The sequence below is a fragment of the Mchenga conophoros genome, linkage group LG14 (genome assembly GCF_057382185.1).
Source record: "Mchenga conophoros isolate Kocher_MC1m ecotype Shallow Benthic linkage group LG14, M_conophoros_male_GT1.1, whole genome shotgun sequence".
NCBI classification, from domain to species: domain Eukaryota; kingdom Metazoa; phylum Chordata; class Actinopteri; order Cichliformes; family Cichlidae; genus Mchenga; species Mchenga conophoros.
Window position 1 is genome coordinate 16,261,751 of NC_140539.1, and position 13,446 is coordinate 16,275,196.

Sequence of the window (13,446 nt, forward strand, 5' to 3'; positions counted from 1 at the left end):
AACAACTGCACAGACACAAAAGGTCTTAACGTTATTATAAGTATCACATAGATGAATAGTTACCAGTCACTATCCTCATCTTTTTACTCTTTGATTTAACCAATCTTAACATTTTTGCTTAAATTACATTTTTAAATCCAACATAATGCTTATCTGATATCCAGTGACCACTCGACCATAACATGAACACACTAGGAATTTTTATCCACTTCTTAGCTGGTTAAAGACAGACGAACAGTTAAAGCAAAACAAGTGCAAAGGTTTTGTCTTTACATATTTATTCCACCTTTCATTACAAACAGCCCATCACAGGAAACAAACAGGGGAACCTGCAAGAAACAAAGACTGCAGGTTAGTAAAATTGAAAACAAACAGTAATAAAATAGAGACGTGTAGAGATGCTGCTGTAGTACCTGATTATGCCTTCTCTGCTGCTGCCTCCTCATCTCCACCCTTGGTGTTACGTGTGTAAATCAGCTGTGCTCTGTGTTTGGACACCAGTTTGATCATGCCTGCAAGACAAAAACGGACCCAAGTTCTCCGTCAGCATTTTTTTTGTGTTTTTAATTTGCACCGTTATGTCACTTGTTGTGATACATTTGCCCTAGTCGGCCTGCACAGGGACGAACGTGATATACAGCAGGTAAAGCAGATATGTGCAACAGATCACTTCTCCCGGGTGTCCAAACACTGACAAGTAAATGTATTACAAGGCAGGGAAGGCAATCTAGCTACGATGCCAATGTAGCCATTATATCTCAAATCAGTTTGACAGCTAATTTTCAAGTTAAATTAGGCATAAGGAACTAATACAGAATTTCTTCATGTGTCCCTCCTGCTGCATATGAAGCTTCACTGTATGGGACAAGAACAAATCTGCGTTCTTTAATCAGAAGCACAGTGCACAGCCTGCTGAAGGAAGGCTTTAATTCATAAAAAGAATGCTATACTGAGTCTAGATGACAATATCTCTGAAACACAATGAGTAACACCACACACACTTCAGTTAAACTACTGTAGGGAGGAAAAATAAATAAATCAAATGAATAAAGCATAATGCACCCGTTTGAAATATGTTCAGCATTTCACATCACATGAAACAGCAGACAGGCTGCAATATATCATTTGTTTCCATGTAGCATTTCGAACAGAAGTTGAAGGATGTCAAAAGAGGAGATAAGTAGTCACGCTGCATGCACATCACTGTCATTTAAAAACAAATGATGAACTCGCTGACAAACCACTCTGGCCTGGGTTCATACTGTGTAAGCATTTATAAACATTAGACACAGCCAGCGAGCAGTGCTGATGACTACGGGCATATTCATCGGCTGAGTTTAATGCTGCATCACAAAATAGCAGATGACAAGAGATGTTACAGTTTCCATTTTTTAAAGCTGGAGCAAGAACCATCTCCTGATCAGCCCTTAATGCAAAAGATGTACCATCGTGTAACTGAGTTTTCTCTGAAGTTGGAAATCACCCTGCCAAACTCTCAATCGACTTATTCAGGGCAGTAAATAAAATCCTTTGCTGGTAACATAAGCAAACACTGCTTTTTTGGCAGGGACTAAAATCTAATGCTTGGGAATGGTGCTGACCAACTGAGCAAAGCTCGCTACCATGACAGACGTGTGATTAACTTTGATGCCCTTCCTAGCGTCAAAGATCCAACACGGACCTTCAAGAGCTCTGAGCAGAGAAAGTGAAGTTCACCTTTGGCGAGCAGCTCCTGGAGGGCGTTCCTTGCCAGAGAGCCACGGATCTTCAGCCTCTCAGACACAACAGCGGGGGTGATGAGCTTGTAGTTGGGAACTTCTTTGTACAGCTTGTCGTAGGTCGCCTTGTCGAAGAGGACCAGGTTGTTGAGCTTATCCCTCACTTTTCCCTTGGACCACTTCTGCTCAGAAACAGACATGTTGTTTTAAAGACCGGGAAACCTCTAGCCTTAACATTTATTCAGCAGCCACATAATATAAAATACATCCAATATGGGCAAATATGAACAAAAACATACCTTCTTCTTGGCTTTGCCTCCAGACTTGTTGACTGGGTCCTTGTCCTTCTTGGACTTCCCAGCATCCTTCTTCTTATCCTGTTTAGGAGGCTGGAAAAAGACGACACCCGTTAAACTTTCACTCTGAAGCTACATGTTTAACATGTGCTGTAATGTACACAAGAGCAAGTCCGCATCGGTACTCCATTAATTTTTTAAAGGAAAAAAAAGGGAAATGAGCTAGGGGCTAATGCCGGAATCGGATGGTCGGCATGAGGAGGCCCTGTCCTCAAAACGTTTCTAATCTCGCAGTCTTCATTAATTTTTAACATTTGCACCCCTACAATACTTTAGTATTTGGTGTTTGTGTCATCTGTACACATGCTAGTATATTTAGCGGTCACATGAGGGACAACTTTATTAAAGTCCTTTCTGTGAGCACAGTGTAGTTGGAAGCATGGTGCGTTTAGCAAACTGCTACTATGCTAGCCATAAGCTAAATGCGTGAAATCTTAAGTATGGCTGCTTCATCCACACACTCTCGTCCCGGTGCGGGGAGGCGCAGTGCTATCAAAAAATGTCCCGAGGTACTACGACTCCTGAATGACTAACGATAAGCCGAAAAAAGTCTGATTTCTTTCAACAAACGTGTAATAACTGTCCTCACCATGTTTCCTCGTCAAGATGTCGGAGCGAAAGGAAGTTCGCCCGTGCAAGAGCCCCTTAGACAACCTGTTTTTGCGGAAGTGAGATTGGGGCATTATGGGAACTTGAGTTTTCTCATGTTTCGTCGCTTTTATTGACTTTATTTGACTTATGAGATTGGCAAACATTCTGACAGTCATTACAGCGGCAGATTTGAGACCAAAAACTCATACAAGTAAAATCTAATTTATTCATTTGATTTTTAGCCACCCGTCGAGGTCATGTGACAGTCGCTGTCAGCTGGGCAGGACGTTGCAAAGATGGTGATATACAGTGTGTATGTGGTGAACAAGGCTGGAGGGTTAATTTATCAATATGATAACTATGTCCCGCGAGCAGAGGTGGAGAAAACATTCAGCTACCCTTTGGACTTGGTGCTGAAGCACCACGACGAGAAGGTGGTCGTATCGTTTGGACAGCGGGACGGAATCAGAGGTAATCTCACGGGCACATCGTTAGCTTATTTATTAGCTAGCTATATGGGCAATCTCTAACGAAACCTGTCTTATGCCCAAGCTAAAATACTGGCATGCAGTCTTTGTCGGTTTATTATCTATAGTATGCGCATTTGTATCGTTTTTTACAGTCCAAGTTAACTGAAATGTTCACTGTTCTTCATTTAAAAATACTGCGGTGTCACTAGCTTGACTGTATGACTGGACTGAAACCTCTTGTCATTCGTCAGTGGGCCATGCAGTGCTGTCCATCAATGGAGTTGATGTGATCGGGAAGAACACATCAGATGGGAAGGACATCCTTGAATACCTGAAAGATCCTTCAAACTATCCCGTGTCTATTCGCTTTGGACGAGCGCGCCTGAGCTCCAATGAGAAGCTGATGCTGGCGTCCATGTTCCACTCGTAAGTAATTTCGTGTGTGTGGATTAAACCCGAGCTGCACAGTGGACAGCGGGGCCAGGTGTTTACTAGTGTTATTTACGTGTTGTTGTTTTTTTGTTTTGTTTTTTCTGAATGGGAGCCAAAGGAAGTGAAAACTTACCTGAGTGATCAATACATTTTGTAGTATGTACTGTTGTTTGATTTTTTTCTACTCTACACAGGATCGAAAGTATACATACACTTATTAATATTTTATTTTATTATTAATATTTTCATAAGGACGCCTGGGCAAAGTGCAACTTGCAAACATTCATTTAACTAAATATTTGTTTAGGCCTTTGAGCCTTTTTTAACCCTGCGTGGATCAGACAAAATCCTAAATAAAATCAAACTTGTACACTTAATTCTTCAGTTCAACGAACTCATTAAAATCCAGAAATTACCACAACATTCACGCCCAGTAGCTAAACTTCAGACCAAAACTGTATGTACCCTCACTTTATGAATGAAGCTAAATAAACACACCTATTTTTGTGATCCCTCCCTCAGGTTGTTTGCAATAGGTTCACAGCTATCCCCTGAAGCTGGCAGTTCAGGGATCGAAATGTTAGAAACTGACGTCTTCAAACTTCACTGCTTCCAGACTCTCACAGGTCAGTGGTGCAATTAAGTGTCATTTTAGGTTAAAAATACCAAAGAAGTAATGTCTTAGTTGGCTGTAGATTTAAAAACCAAAGCACTTCCATATGTAACGATTTCATTTAATTTTAGCTGTGAACAGCATGCAACTCCAGTAATAAATCTTCCTGGTGTATACATTCCTTCCCAGCTTGTTGATAGTCACTATTATAAAATGAAATCTTTCTCATTTTGTTCTCTCAGGGATAAAGTTTATCGTGTTGGCGGACCCGCGACAGTCTGGAATCGATGCGTTGTTGAGGAAGATTTATGAGGTGTATTCAGATTTCGCCCTCAAGAACCCGTTCTATTCTCTGGAAATGCCAATCAGGTATTAAAGAGAATTAGGATTGCATTATCTTGAAATAATTTATTACTGTACCCACTGTTTAACACCCACACATTTACTCTTGCTTTTCAGGTGTGAGCTCTTTGATCAGAATCTGAAGAGTGCATTGGAGGTAGCAGAGAAAGCCGGCAACTTTGGAGCTGGATCTTAAATCAGAGCATTCACAGACTGAAAAGAAATAAGTGGACTCCTTTTTCTTGTCTTGGACCGTTTGTTTGTTTTTCCTCCCCACATTTGCTCATTAACACTTTGTAAATACATTGTTTTGTAAATAATTCAGAGATTAAAATCCATACTGTATTTAAATGTTCTGAATCCATTTTACTGAATCAGTGAGTGAAGACTTTGGAGCATGAAGTGTAAAATTGGAAAAATAACCCTAGAACACTAATGTGCAGTTTCTGTAACAGTATCGCTAACGGTGGGTATATTTTACTCAATATACTTCCCATCAAAGTACACTAAAGTGCAGTACATGGAAAATTGAAGGACTCTTATTATCCTGTACAATGTCTGATAAAATAAGGTATAATGGGGTACTCTGATCATGTTGCTTTTTAAAAAAAATAAAAAACAAATTCACAGGACTGGAATTTGCAAAAGTCACCTGATATTAGTGTTATAGGGTTAACTAAGAAAAAGTATCATTGACCTAAGATTGCTCATTTCAGTGTGTTGTAGCCTCCTATTTTGCACTCTTACTATTGCAGTCCTGCAGAGGCATTATCAGAAAAAACATTCTCTAGCAATTTGCAGTAATTTCTTCAAGTTCACGCACTATTTATACAACATGTTGAGAAGCGCCTTTGCACATTTCTATGAACTTTATTTCACATATGACTAATTAAAAACAAAGACGTAAAAATGACTGGCTCGCACAGAATGAGCTCAGTCCGCCTTCTTGGGCACGTGTCCCATCTTTGTTCGAATGTTGCGCAGGAGGAAGAATCCGATAGTAGTGACAAGGCAGGTGACCTCTGCTACCCAGAAGGCCTTTTCCCAGCCATGGTGCTTGGCAATGGTGCTGAATGGGAGTCCAGAAAGGAAGCCACCAACTACAATGGGAATTCACACGGATTATTTCAATGGAAGGAGCGCAACACACACAAAACCCAACTTTAGAATTTAACTTTCAATTAATGAAAACCTACTGTTTGCCATCAGGGCAACGATAGCATGTGATGTCCCGCAGTAGTTGGATGGAGCGCTCTCATTGGCTATAACTCCAAACAAAGCTATTGGTCCATATGAGGAGAAACCGAAGGCGGCGCCCAAGCCGAGTATCCACACCTTGATGTACAGAGAAGAGATAAAAAAAAAAAAAAAAAAAAAAAAAAAAAAAAAAAAATGGGCTACTGAAGTCTGGCATTTGCTGTGCAGTGTGAACAGGTCACAGGAATTAATGTGTCTGTGTTACCTTTGAGCTGTCAGGAGTAACGGTGAGTCTGAACAGGTACATGGACACAAACATTCCTGCCATCATGCAAATCAGGATGAAGTGGCGGGGATTACCATAGAGCCTCATCCCTTGCTGCACACAAAGAAAATACTATGAGATGTTCCATTTCCTGGCTATAAGCTGAATAAAAAAACACTGATTGCCCACTTAGGGGTGTGTTTCTATTGCTATTTATCCCTTTAACTTATGAAATGATGAAGAAAGTGCAGACAGGGAGAAAGCAATCTTAAACAGAAGACGATTTCCATAAAATAACATTGAAATATTCAAAGGTTAAAACCCTTTCTAGTCCAGTTCTCTCTATATTAAACAGGCTGTTATTGACCACAATCTTGGATCAAATAATGACTCATATTTAAAAAACAAACTCACTCTGGCCACAGCTTTGTCAGAGAGGTAACCTGCAGCCAGACTGCCCACCAGCCCGCCAGCCTCCAGGGCGCTCATGTATGAGCTACCTAAGAAAAGGAACACAGTGAGTTTAACTCTTTATTTCAAAGTAGACTCCCGAGGCGACTGCTCTTCTCCTCATCCGTACCCATGAGTGTAGACTGGCCCTTGTCCTGAATGAGAAACAGCTGGCCCCAGTCTGTGCAGGCGGTCTTCACCCCAAACACCACCAGGTAGGAGATGGACAGCAGCCACAGGTAGGGGGACAGGAGAAACTCAGACAGGGTGCTTTCATGGCTTGAGGATCCTGAAGAGGAAGCAGACAGAAGACCCTTTTTTGGATACCACGAGCACAGATGTGAGTGATGTGAGCACTCCTCGGTTTTAAAAAGAAACATGCATCACATCCTGTGTTCACACTTTGCATGAGCTGCTTTCACGTGAGGGACACACTGAGTGCAGAGTCCACCGAGTTACTGATCTTTAGTCACAGCGCTCAAGGCCCATGCCGTTAGACAACAGACACACGTGCATGTGTGTGTGTTCAAATTTGTGTTATCAGAGCATTGTCTAAGTGTTAACAACATTCTGAGAAAAGCAGCGGTTCAAACCAGTTGAACCGCACCAGTTTCTGATTGTGCCTGACTAAGAGTCAGACTCACCACCTTTGCTCTTTTTGGTCGACACCTCTATGTTGGGCAGCCCCACATCCTTGGGCTCGTTCTTGATTACCAGCAGGCAAACAAATGAGGCAACGATGCAAATCATTCCAGAGGCGGACAGTATCGCCCTCCAGCTGTAACTCTGCGACAGCACAGTGGCAACGATGGGGCCCAAGCTGCCGGCCAGATTCATGCTGCAGGACAGAACCGCCCACCACGTCCCGAACTGAGAGGGCTCGAACCACTGATGGAGGAAAAGAGGGAAAAACATTAAGTCCAGACAGCCCTGGCAGGAAGTTCCTTGATATCCACATAGGATTTTTAAGACCGATCCCCACACTTGGTAGTTTAAAAGTCAGATATTCTTTTTTCTTTCAGACACACAAACAGTTACAGATTTCTGAGTCCTGTTTAAGACACTATGAAAATGCAGTTTAAAAATAAAATTATTTTATTGTCTTGGATTAGCTGTTTACGCTCCAACTCTGCCTGAGCCTGCTGATAAAATATTTGGGATCTAACATCAGTTTCCAGTTCATTCAAGATCTTATAGAGAATACAAACAGTTTTAGGTCCATTTCATTATTTCATCCTGTTTACTTGCTTTACTTTATTAGCTCATTCTGTATTTTCCTACTGCAGTGTCGGTTTGTTCTTTGTAACACTCAGAAGAAACTTAAATTTTAAACTCAATTTGAATTAGAGGGTACCGGGTCATATACCTTGCGCAGCACCCTGCCACAGGGAGGCCAGCCCAGGCCTTGGCCCAGACCGTTGAGAAACCAGAGGGCAGAGAAGACAGCAACAGTGGAGGACCAAGAGAAGATCACGTTGATGCCTCCCACCATGAACAGGCCAATGGAGAAGAGCCAGCGGGCGCTGATTTGGTCTGACAGGACACCGCTGATGAACTTACTAATAGCGTAGGCCAAAGATTGACTGCTGGTGATCATACCTGAGAAAAGAGGAGCGCTCATGCACTTGCTGCAAAATTGTTGTATAGGCACATCGGTGTTATCACATTTATAGAAGGTACACAGGGTTCAAGTTTACAGTACTGACATACCCAGATCGTCCTTATCCAGCTTGATCTCTTGCATTACAGAAGGCATCACGAAGGAGAATGTCTTTCTGTTGAAGTAGTACAATGTGTAGCCCACAAACATGGCCAGAAATATTGTACTTCTGTAGTATCCATAACCGGAGGCAGCCATGGTTGCAGCTCAGTCCTAAAACACTTGCAAAGCAGCTTCCAGAGGAGCTCCTGCCTTTTGCAACCTGTAGCAGTGAACTTTGCTTCAGGATCCACTGTACACAGGCAGCTGCTTACAAGCAAAGAAGTGTTTGCAATCAGCACCGGAGGTTAATGGTCAACTTCTACACCCTGAAGCTGATTGAATCATGGCAGCTACCCTGTGCTGCAGGCTGGCTTCACGAGGGCCGGAAGAGGTGACCATCAGTTTGTGACACTATCCCCTGAGAGTGATCTTCTGTCCTTCAGGCAGAAGTCCTTCTGTTTTATCAAGTGTTATTTTCTTGTTGCTGTTTATCTATCTGATAATGCCATGACAGGAGTCCTCGGACTGACGCGTTTAATGATTTACTGAGGAGTCCAATAGCTGCTGTACACCAGGGGGAGGATCCTATCCAAATGGAGGGGTGTGTGAGTGTGATCCTCATCAGCAAAAAGACCTGAGACACATTCATAAATTCAGGAGGGAGACCACGGTATTTGTGGCAGTGCATAAATCTTTTGTTGCACACGAGAGTTGTGGGTAATACAGTTCCATTGTGCACAACACGTCAGACCAAAATCTTAGTATATAAGATTTTGGTCTGATGTGTAAGTGTAATCTACAAAACCAAAGTCTTTAGTGTAAATATACCTGCAGAAACCTCGGTGTGTCCACTTCCGCTTTTCCGTGTATGCGTAAAATCTCGCAGATTAACTTTCCCTGAGTTTGGAGTGAGTTCTCTCTGAAGTTCTGCTCGTTCCGGGGCTGAAGGATTTTTTGTGCAAAATTTCCGCATCATGTGGGCCAACTAGCACCGCCCAGCCACGAAAGCCGCCGGTAGTGGTACGGAATAACACTGTGTCCGGACAATGCTCCATATAACTGTGGCAATGACTGTATGAAATTAAATAACACATAACGACATAAATTGTAATTTAAATCTAAGTAACTACGAGTATTTCCGCGGAATGAGCTAGCTTGTTAGCGCTGTTTTTAGTGTTAGCATTCCCCCCCCTGTATTCAAGTAAACACAAATATTTCTACAGTGTAGCATTTTACCAGCTGGCTGTGTGACTAAACTACTGTTTAATAAGCCAATAACATTGTTTGAGTAAGTTTTGTTACTTTGCAGCCATGTTGGTAACGCCGTTGGGCACTTATCTCGGGCAGATATTTTGAAACATTTGCAAAATTTACAGCACATTACAGCATACATATTTAGAAGCGCCAGTTAAATCTTAAAAACCTATTTGCTGCTTGGCGGCTTTGCCTGAAAATAAGGTTTTAAAAAGCGTCTTTTCCCGGGAAGTGTTTTTTTTTAATATCCTAGCTCCCTCTTTGTACTAGAGCTGGGCAAATCGATTTTTGTTGTGTGAAAGTGTTGTGGAAAGTAGAAATCGAAGTGATTTAGCGTTCATTAAAATGTTGTCAGAAGTTTCAGATTGATGACGATTCATCTCAGATATCATGGCGATCTGCTCTCCCCTGATACGCTGCCTTTATAGGTTAGTCAGTATCGGTATCAGCAGTACTGGCCCCGTATTTACATGGTATCGGATCGAAACCAAATTTTGCACAGCACTACTTTGCGGTCACGTGAGGTCTGCCCTTCCTCCTGTTCCCATGGCAACGGGTAACCAAACATTTCAAAGTCGGTGTCCCGTGAGCTGGAGCCAATATAAGTAGTACGCTCATTTCTTTTTAAAACCACATTAATTATTTGAGCTAGCTGGAAGTTATCCAAGAGCAAAGTATAATATTTAGAGTTTAGTATTTTTTTTAAACAAATATAGTCTGTTTCACTGACCCACAGTAACCGAGAACTATGGTAAGTGTTAGGTTAAAAATAAAAAAGCTATTCTATGCTAAATCCCAGTGTTCAAATGCATGACCGTTATCTGCTGATAACTCCTGAGCGTTGTAATTACTGCCCCGCAGAGACTTGCCTCGAGCTCCACGTCATCCAGGGGCAAAATGTACCTCGGCCGGTACCGCACACTGGCTTCCGGCTCTCGGGTGGATGAAGATCTGTTTGAGAACCAGAAATCGGTGAGTGTGGGTCCTTGCACACTCAGCGGGAAATGGAGGGAAACACTCAACTCTTATTATTCACAATGATATCTCCAGATATCATCAGAAACTGCATGTAGCTGCAGTGAGAACAGAGGTCGTGGATGAGTTTGGGAGCTGATTACAGCTAAATCTCTGTGTGGATGTCATTGCAGTTTGACAAACGGGTAAAATCAGCAGGTGTAGCAAAGGATTGTTCATGGAAGAACCAGGAAGGAGAGACTCTTCAAATCATCACCAAAGACCTCATCCGAAATCTGCGGTAGGCCAGCATGAAACGAGCTCATTTGAATAAAACATGAAGAGAGTCTGTAAAGTGTGTGTGCTGCTCTGTGATAAACCTCTGCCTTATTTCATGTGATTCAGGCTAATCAGATTGCTATTGCTGATGTTAATACAGTATACCAAGTTTTTGAAACATTATACCACATGTCATCATGCCAGGATCCCCCAGAGAGATCCTTCAAGAGAGTCCGTCTTACTTCCACCAGCTGAGTTTAAGAGGCTCAACTCAACATCCTGGCTGCTCCTCAAGGAGGACAGAGAGGCCCTGAGGCAGGCTTACCAGAGGAAGAAAGAAGAGGAACTTGTAGGAAAGCTGACTGCAATTTTATAACAACAACAAAGAAGTCCACTGATTTAATTAGTATTTTTATGTACTTTTTATTCAGAAAGCTGCAGAGGAAAGGAAGCATAGGATCCATGAGGCAGACCTGTCCCGTAAGCAGAACCAGCCACTGACTGAGCTGGAGATTGAAGCCCGGGAACGTGCACAGCGCCTGGTGGAGCGGAGTAATGCTTTAAGGATGGAACAGGAAGATGAGATCAAACAGCTCAACCAGGTAGGAAGAAAGTGCAGATGTGTGGATGACCAACCTTTAAAAAATATAAACATACCAGTACACAATAATAAACCTGTGTTTGTGTGGTCGTCTCAGCTGATTTTAGGTGCTCAGTGCCAAGCAAACCGTGACTACCAGATCCAGGAGAAGAAGCAGATCCGGATGGAGTTGACAGAGGAGGAAAGGCGTCTGGACAACATGATGGAGGTGGAGCGCCGCAAGGCTCTGGAGACTCTGGACAAGATTGAAGAGCTACGCAGGCAGCAGAGAGTCAAGTAAATGGAGCCCTATCAGAAACACAATCACCCTCTATTCGCGGATTGATTTTTTTGCAATTAACGTCATTCTTCGTCTTCTTCTGTTTGGGAGATCGCAGAAATCCTAATAATGAGCAGCGGAGGTCAACTAGGAGCACTGTCAACACGTGTGTGTGTGCTTTATATTTCAGGGGAAGGCAGGAAATTTACGATCAGATCCAGAAACGCCTGGAGAACCGAGAATTGGAGGAAGGCAAGAAAGAGAAAGAGAGTCAGCAGACACGAGAGGACCAGGAGAGAATGAACCTGGAGGATCTCGAGGTGCACGCGGAGGCGGAGGACACATCCACACATGCAGTTAACGTACACCGCGCTCAGTTTCTGCTCTGACCCATGTCTTCCTCCAGGTGCTGGAGAAGAAGAGGATGGAGCAACAGCTTCTGCAGGAGGAGATCAAGTGCATCAACGCAGAGACCATGCGGGCAAAGGAGCGGAGGATAGAGGAGGAGAAGCTGGCTGACATGAGAGTGAAGGAGTATCTCCTAAAAAAGCAGGTCACAGCCCACTGTTCCTTGTGGACGAGCAAGCTACATCATGTGACACACACATTTGATTCTGACGTTGTTTTTAACGTTAGCAATTCATTAAACCTGCAGGAGCAGCAGGCAGAATGCGAAGCAGAGCAAAGACGAATCAAGAAGGAGAAAGAATTGGAGATTGCTCGTTTGAGGGCTCAGCAAGAAAAAGAAAAAGACTACAAGGCTGAGCAGGTCAGGATCTAACAGATGTGCAATATATGAAGATTTGAAACCTGGCAGAAGATTTACAGATGTTCTTAGCTACTTGTGCTTGTGTATGTGTTTGTCTGGAAGGATGAGCTCCGTGCTCGCAGGAACCAGGACGCTGCAGAGAGAGAGTGGAGGAGAAAAGAGAGGGAGCGGGCTGCAAAGAAAGCGCAGCTGGAGGCGACGCTGAGATCGGCTCACATGGAGCAGGTTCACTACAAAGAGCGCAATCTGTCAGTGGAGGCGAGTCGGGAGAAGGCAGAGTTTGAGAGGCTGCTAAAGTAAGAAAGTCCGTTCGAAACCGATTTTCAAATAATCTTAATACACTCCGTTAAAAGTGCTCTCTCCACGCAGAGTGCAGCAGGAAGAGATGGTCAAAGAGCAGGTGCAAAACGACAGGCAGCATCACAAAGTGCAGCAGCACGCGCAGGACATCCGCCAGCAGATGAAGGAACGCGAGATCTTAGCCACAGCTAAGCGCAAAGAGACCTTCAAGGAGGCCGAACGGTTGATGGAGGAAACTCGGCAGAGACGTCTGCGCCTCGATGAGCTCAAACAGAAGAAGCTCCAGGAGCTTAAGTAAGTGTGTGTGTGTGGGGGGGTTCACATAATGCAAAGTGTTTCCTCTTCATTCACCTCGCTGTGTGTTTGTAAACCACTCTGCATTTCTCCTATAGTGGCTCTTTCTCAAATAGTGTGTCTTCTCTTTCCCCTCACCCCCAGCGGGTTGCAGCACAGTTGCCCCTCCCTGAGTCTGGTTCTGCTGGAGGTTTCTTCCTGTTAAAATAAGAGTTTTTCCTCCCAAGTGCTTGATCATAGGGAGCTGTGTGATTGTAGGGTCTTTACCTAATAATGTAGAGCACCTTGAGGCTGTTGTTATGAATTACTGCCATACAAATACATTGAATTGTGCTTGTTAATCCACTACAGGGCTACAGGACTCTGTGAAAAGTACTGCAATCAGGTGGAAAGAAAGGTTCAGACCTTGACGGGCTGATCACCTGACCACTGGATTCAAACGACAACACGTGAGAAGTTCTCATCTGGTCCCGCCATTGTATTTACAGTCTAATTTAACGTGTTTCAATGTGGGTTAAAATGTAAAGGAATGTAACAATAAAGACTAATAGTTTACTAGTATGGAAAACACTGGCATTCATGTATTTGAGCTGTTAACTC

General features: G+C 43.2%; 4 protein-coding genes across 5 annotated transcripts; 2 read left to right on the forward strand and 2 right to left on the reverse strand.

The window, feature by feature from the left end:
* Positions 1-261: 261 nt before the first annotated feature.
* rps25 (ribosomal protein S25) lies at positions 262-2,777 on the reverse strand. Its single transcript, XM_085245551.1, has 5 exons — positions 2,664-2,777; positions 2,018-2,107; positions 1,717-1,900; positions 414-512; positions 262-329 (listed from the first exon to the last, which is right to left on the reverse strand). The coding sequence occupies exons 1-4, from the start codon at positions 2,664-2,666 to the stop codon at positions 418-420; spliced, it is 372 nt and encodes a 123-aa protein (XP_085101677.1). The 5' UTR covers positions 2,667-2,777; the 3' UTR covers positions 262-329; positions 414-417.
* A 61-nt stretch (positions 2,778-2,838) lies between these two features.
* Positions 2,839-4,867, forward strand: trappc4 (trafficking protein particle complex subunit 4). The gene is made up of 5 exons (XM_085245550.1): positions 2,839-3,136; positions 3,387-3,561; positions 4,090-4,193; positions 4,423-4,549; positions 4,640-4,867. The coding sequence occupies exons 1-5, from the start codon at positions 2,962-2,964 to the stop codon at positions 4,716-4,718; spliced, it is 660 nt and encodes a 219-aa protein (XP_085101676.1). The 5' UTR covers positions 2,839-2,961; the 3' UTR covers positions 4,719-4,867.
* Positions 4,868-5,372: 505 nt separating this feature from the next.
* slc37a4a (solute carrier family 37 member 4a) lies at positions 5,373-9,111 on the reverse strand. The gene is made up of 9 exons (XM_085245549.1): positions 8,965-9,111; positions 8,145-8,770; positions 7,801-8,033; positions 7,079-7,322; positions 6,565-6,723; positions 6,399-6,484; positions 5,985-6,098; positions 5,719-5,857; positions 5,373-5,622 (listed from the first exon to the last, which is right to left on the reverse strand). Exons 2-9 carry the CDS (start codon positions 8,290-8,292, stop codon positions 5,456-5,458), a joined length of 1,290 nt encoding a protein of 429 aa, XP_085101675.1. The 5' UTR covers positions 8,293-8,770; positions 8,965-9,111; the 3' UTR covers positions 5,373-5,455.
* A 49-nt stretch (positions 9,112-9,160) lies between these two features.
* On the forward strand, positions 9,161-13,414 carry LOC146559509 (cilia- and flagella-associated protein 45-like). 2 transcript variants are annotated; one of them, XM_085245548.1, is made up of 13 exons: positions 9,161-9,998; positions 10,127-10,141; positions 10,252-10,362; positions 10,539-10,645; positions 10,828-10,972; positions 11,055-11,225; positions 11,322-11,500; positions 11,674-11,803; positions 11,890-12,036; positions 12,139-12,252; positions 12,355-12,548; positions 12,622-12,846; positions 13,198-13,414. In XM_085245548.1, exons 2-13 carry the CDS (start codon positions 10,139-10,141, stop codon positions 13,262-13,264), a joined length of 1,593 nt encoding a protein of 530 aa, XP_085101674.1. In that variant the 5' UTR covers positions 9,161-9,998; positions 10,127-10,138; the 3' UTR covers positions 13,265-13,414. The 2 variants fall into 2 exon arrangements, with proteins under 2 accessions (XP_085101674.1, XP_085101673.1); XM_085245547.1 differs by having other exon boundaries at positions 9,164-10,141.
* The last annotated feature ends 32 nt before the right edge of the window (positions 13,415-13,446 follow it).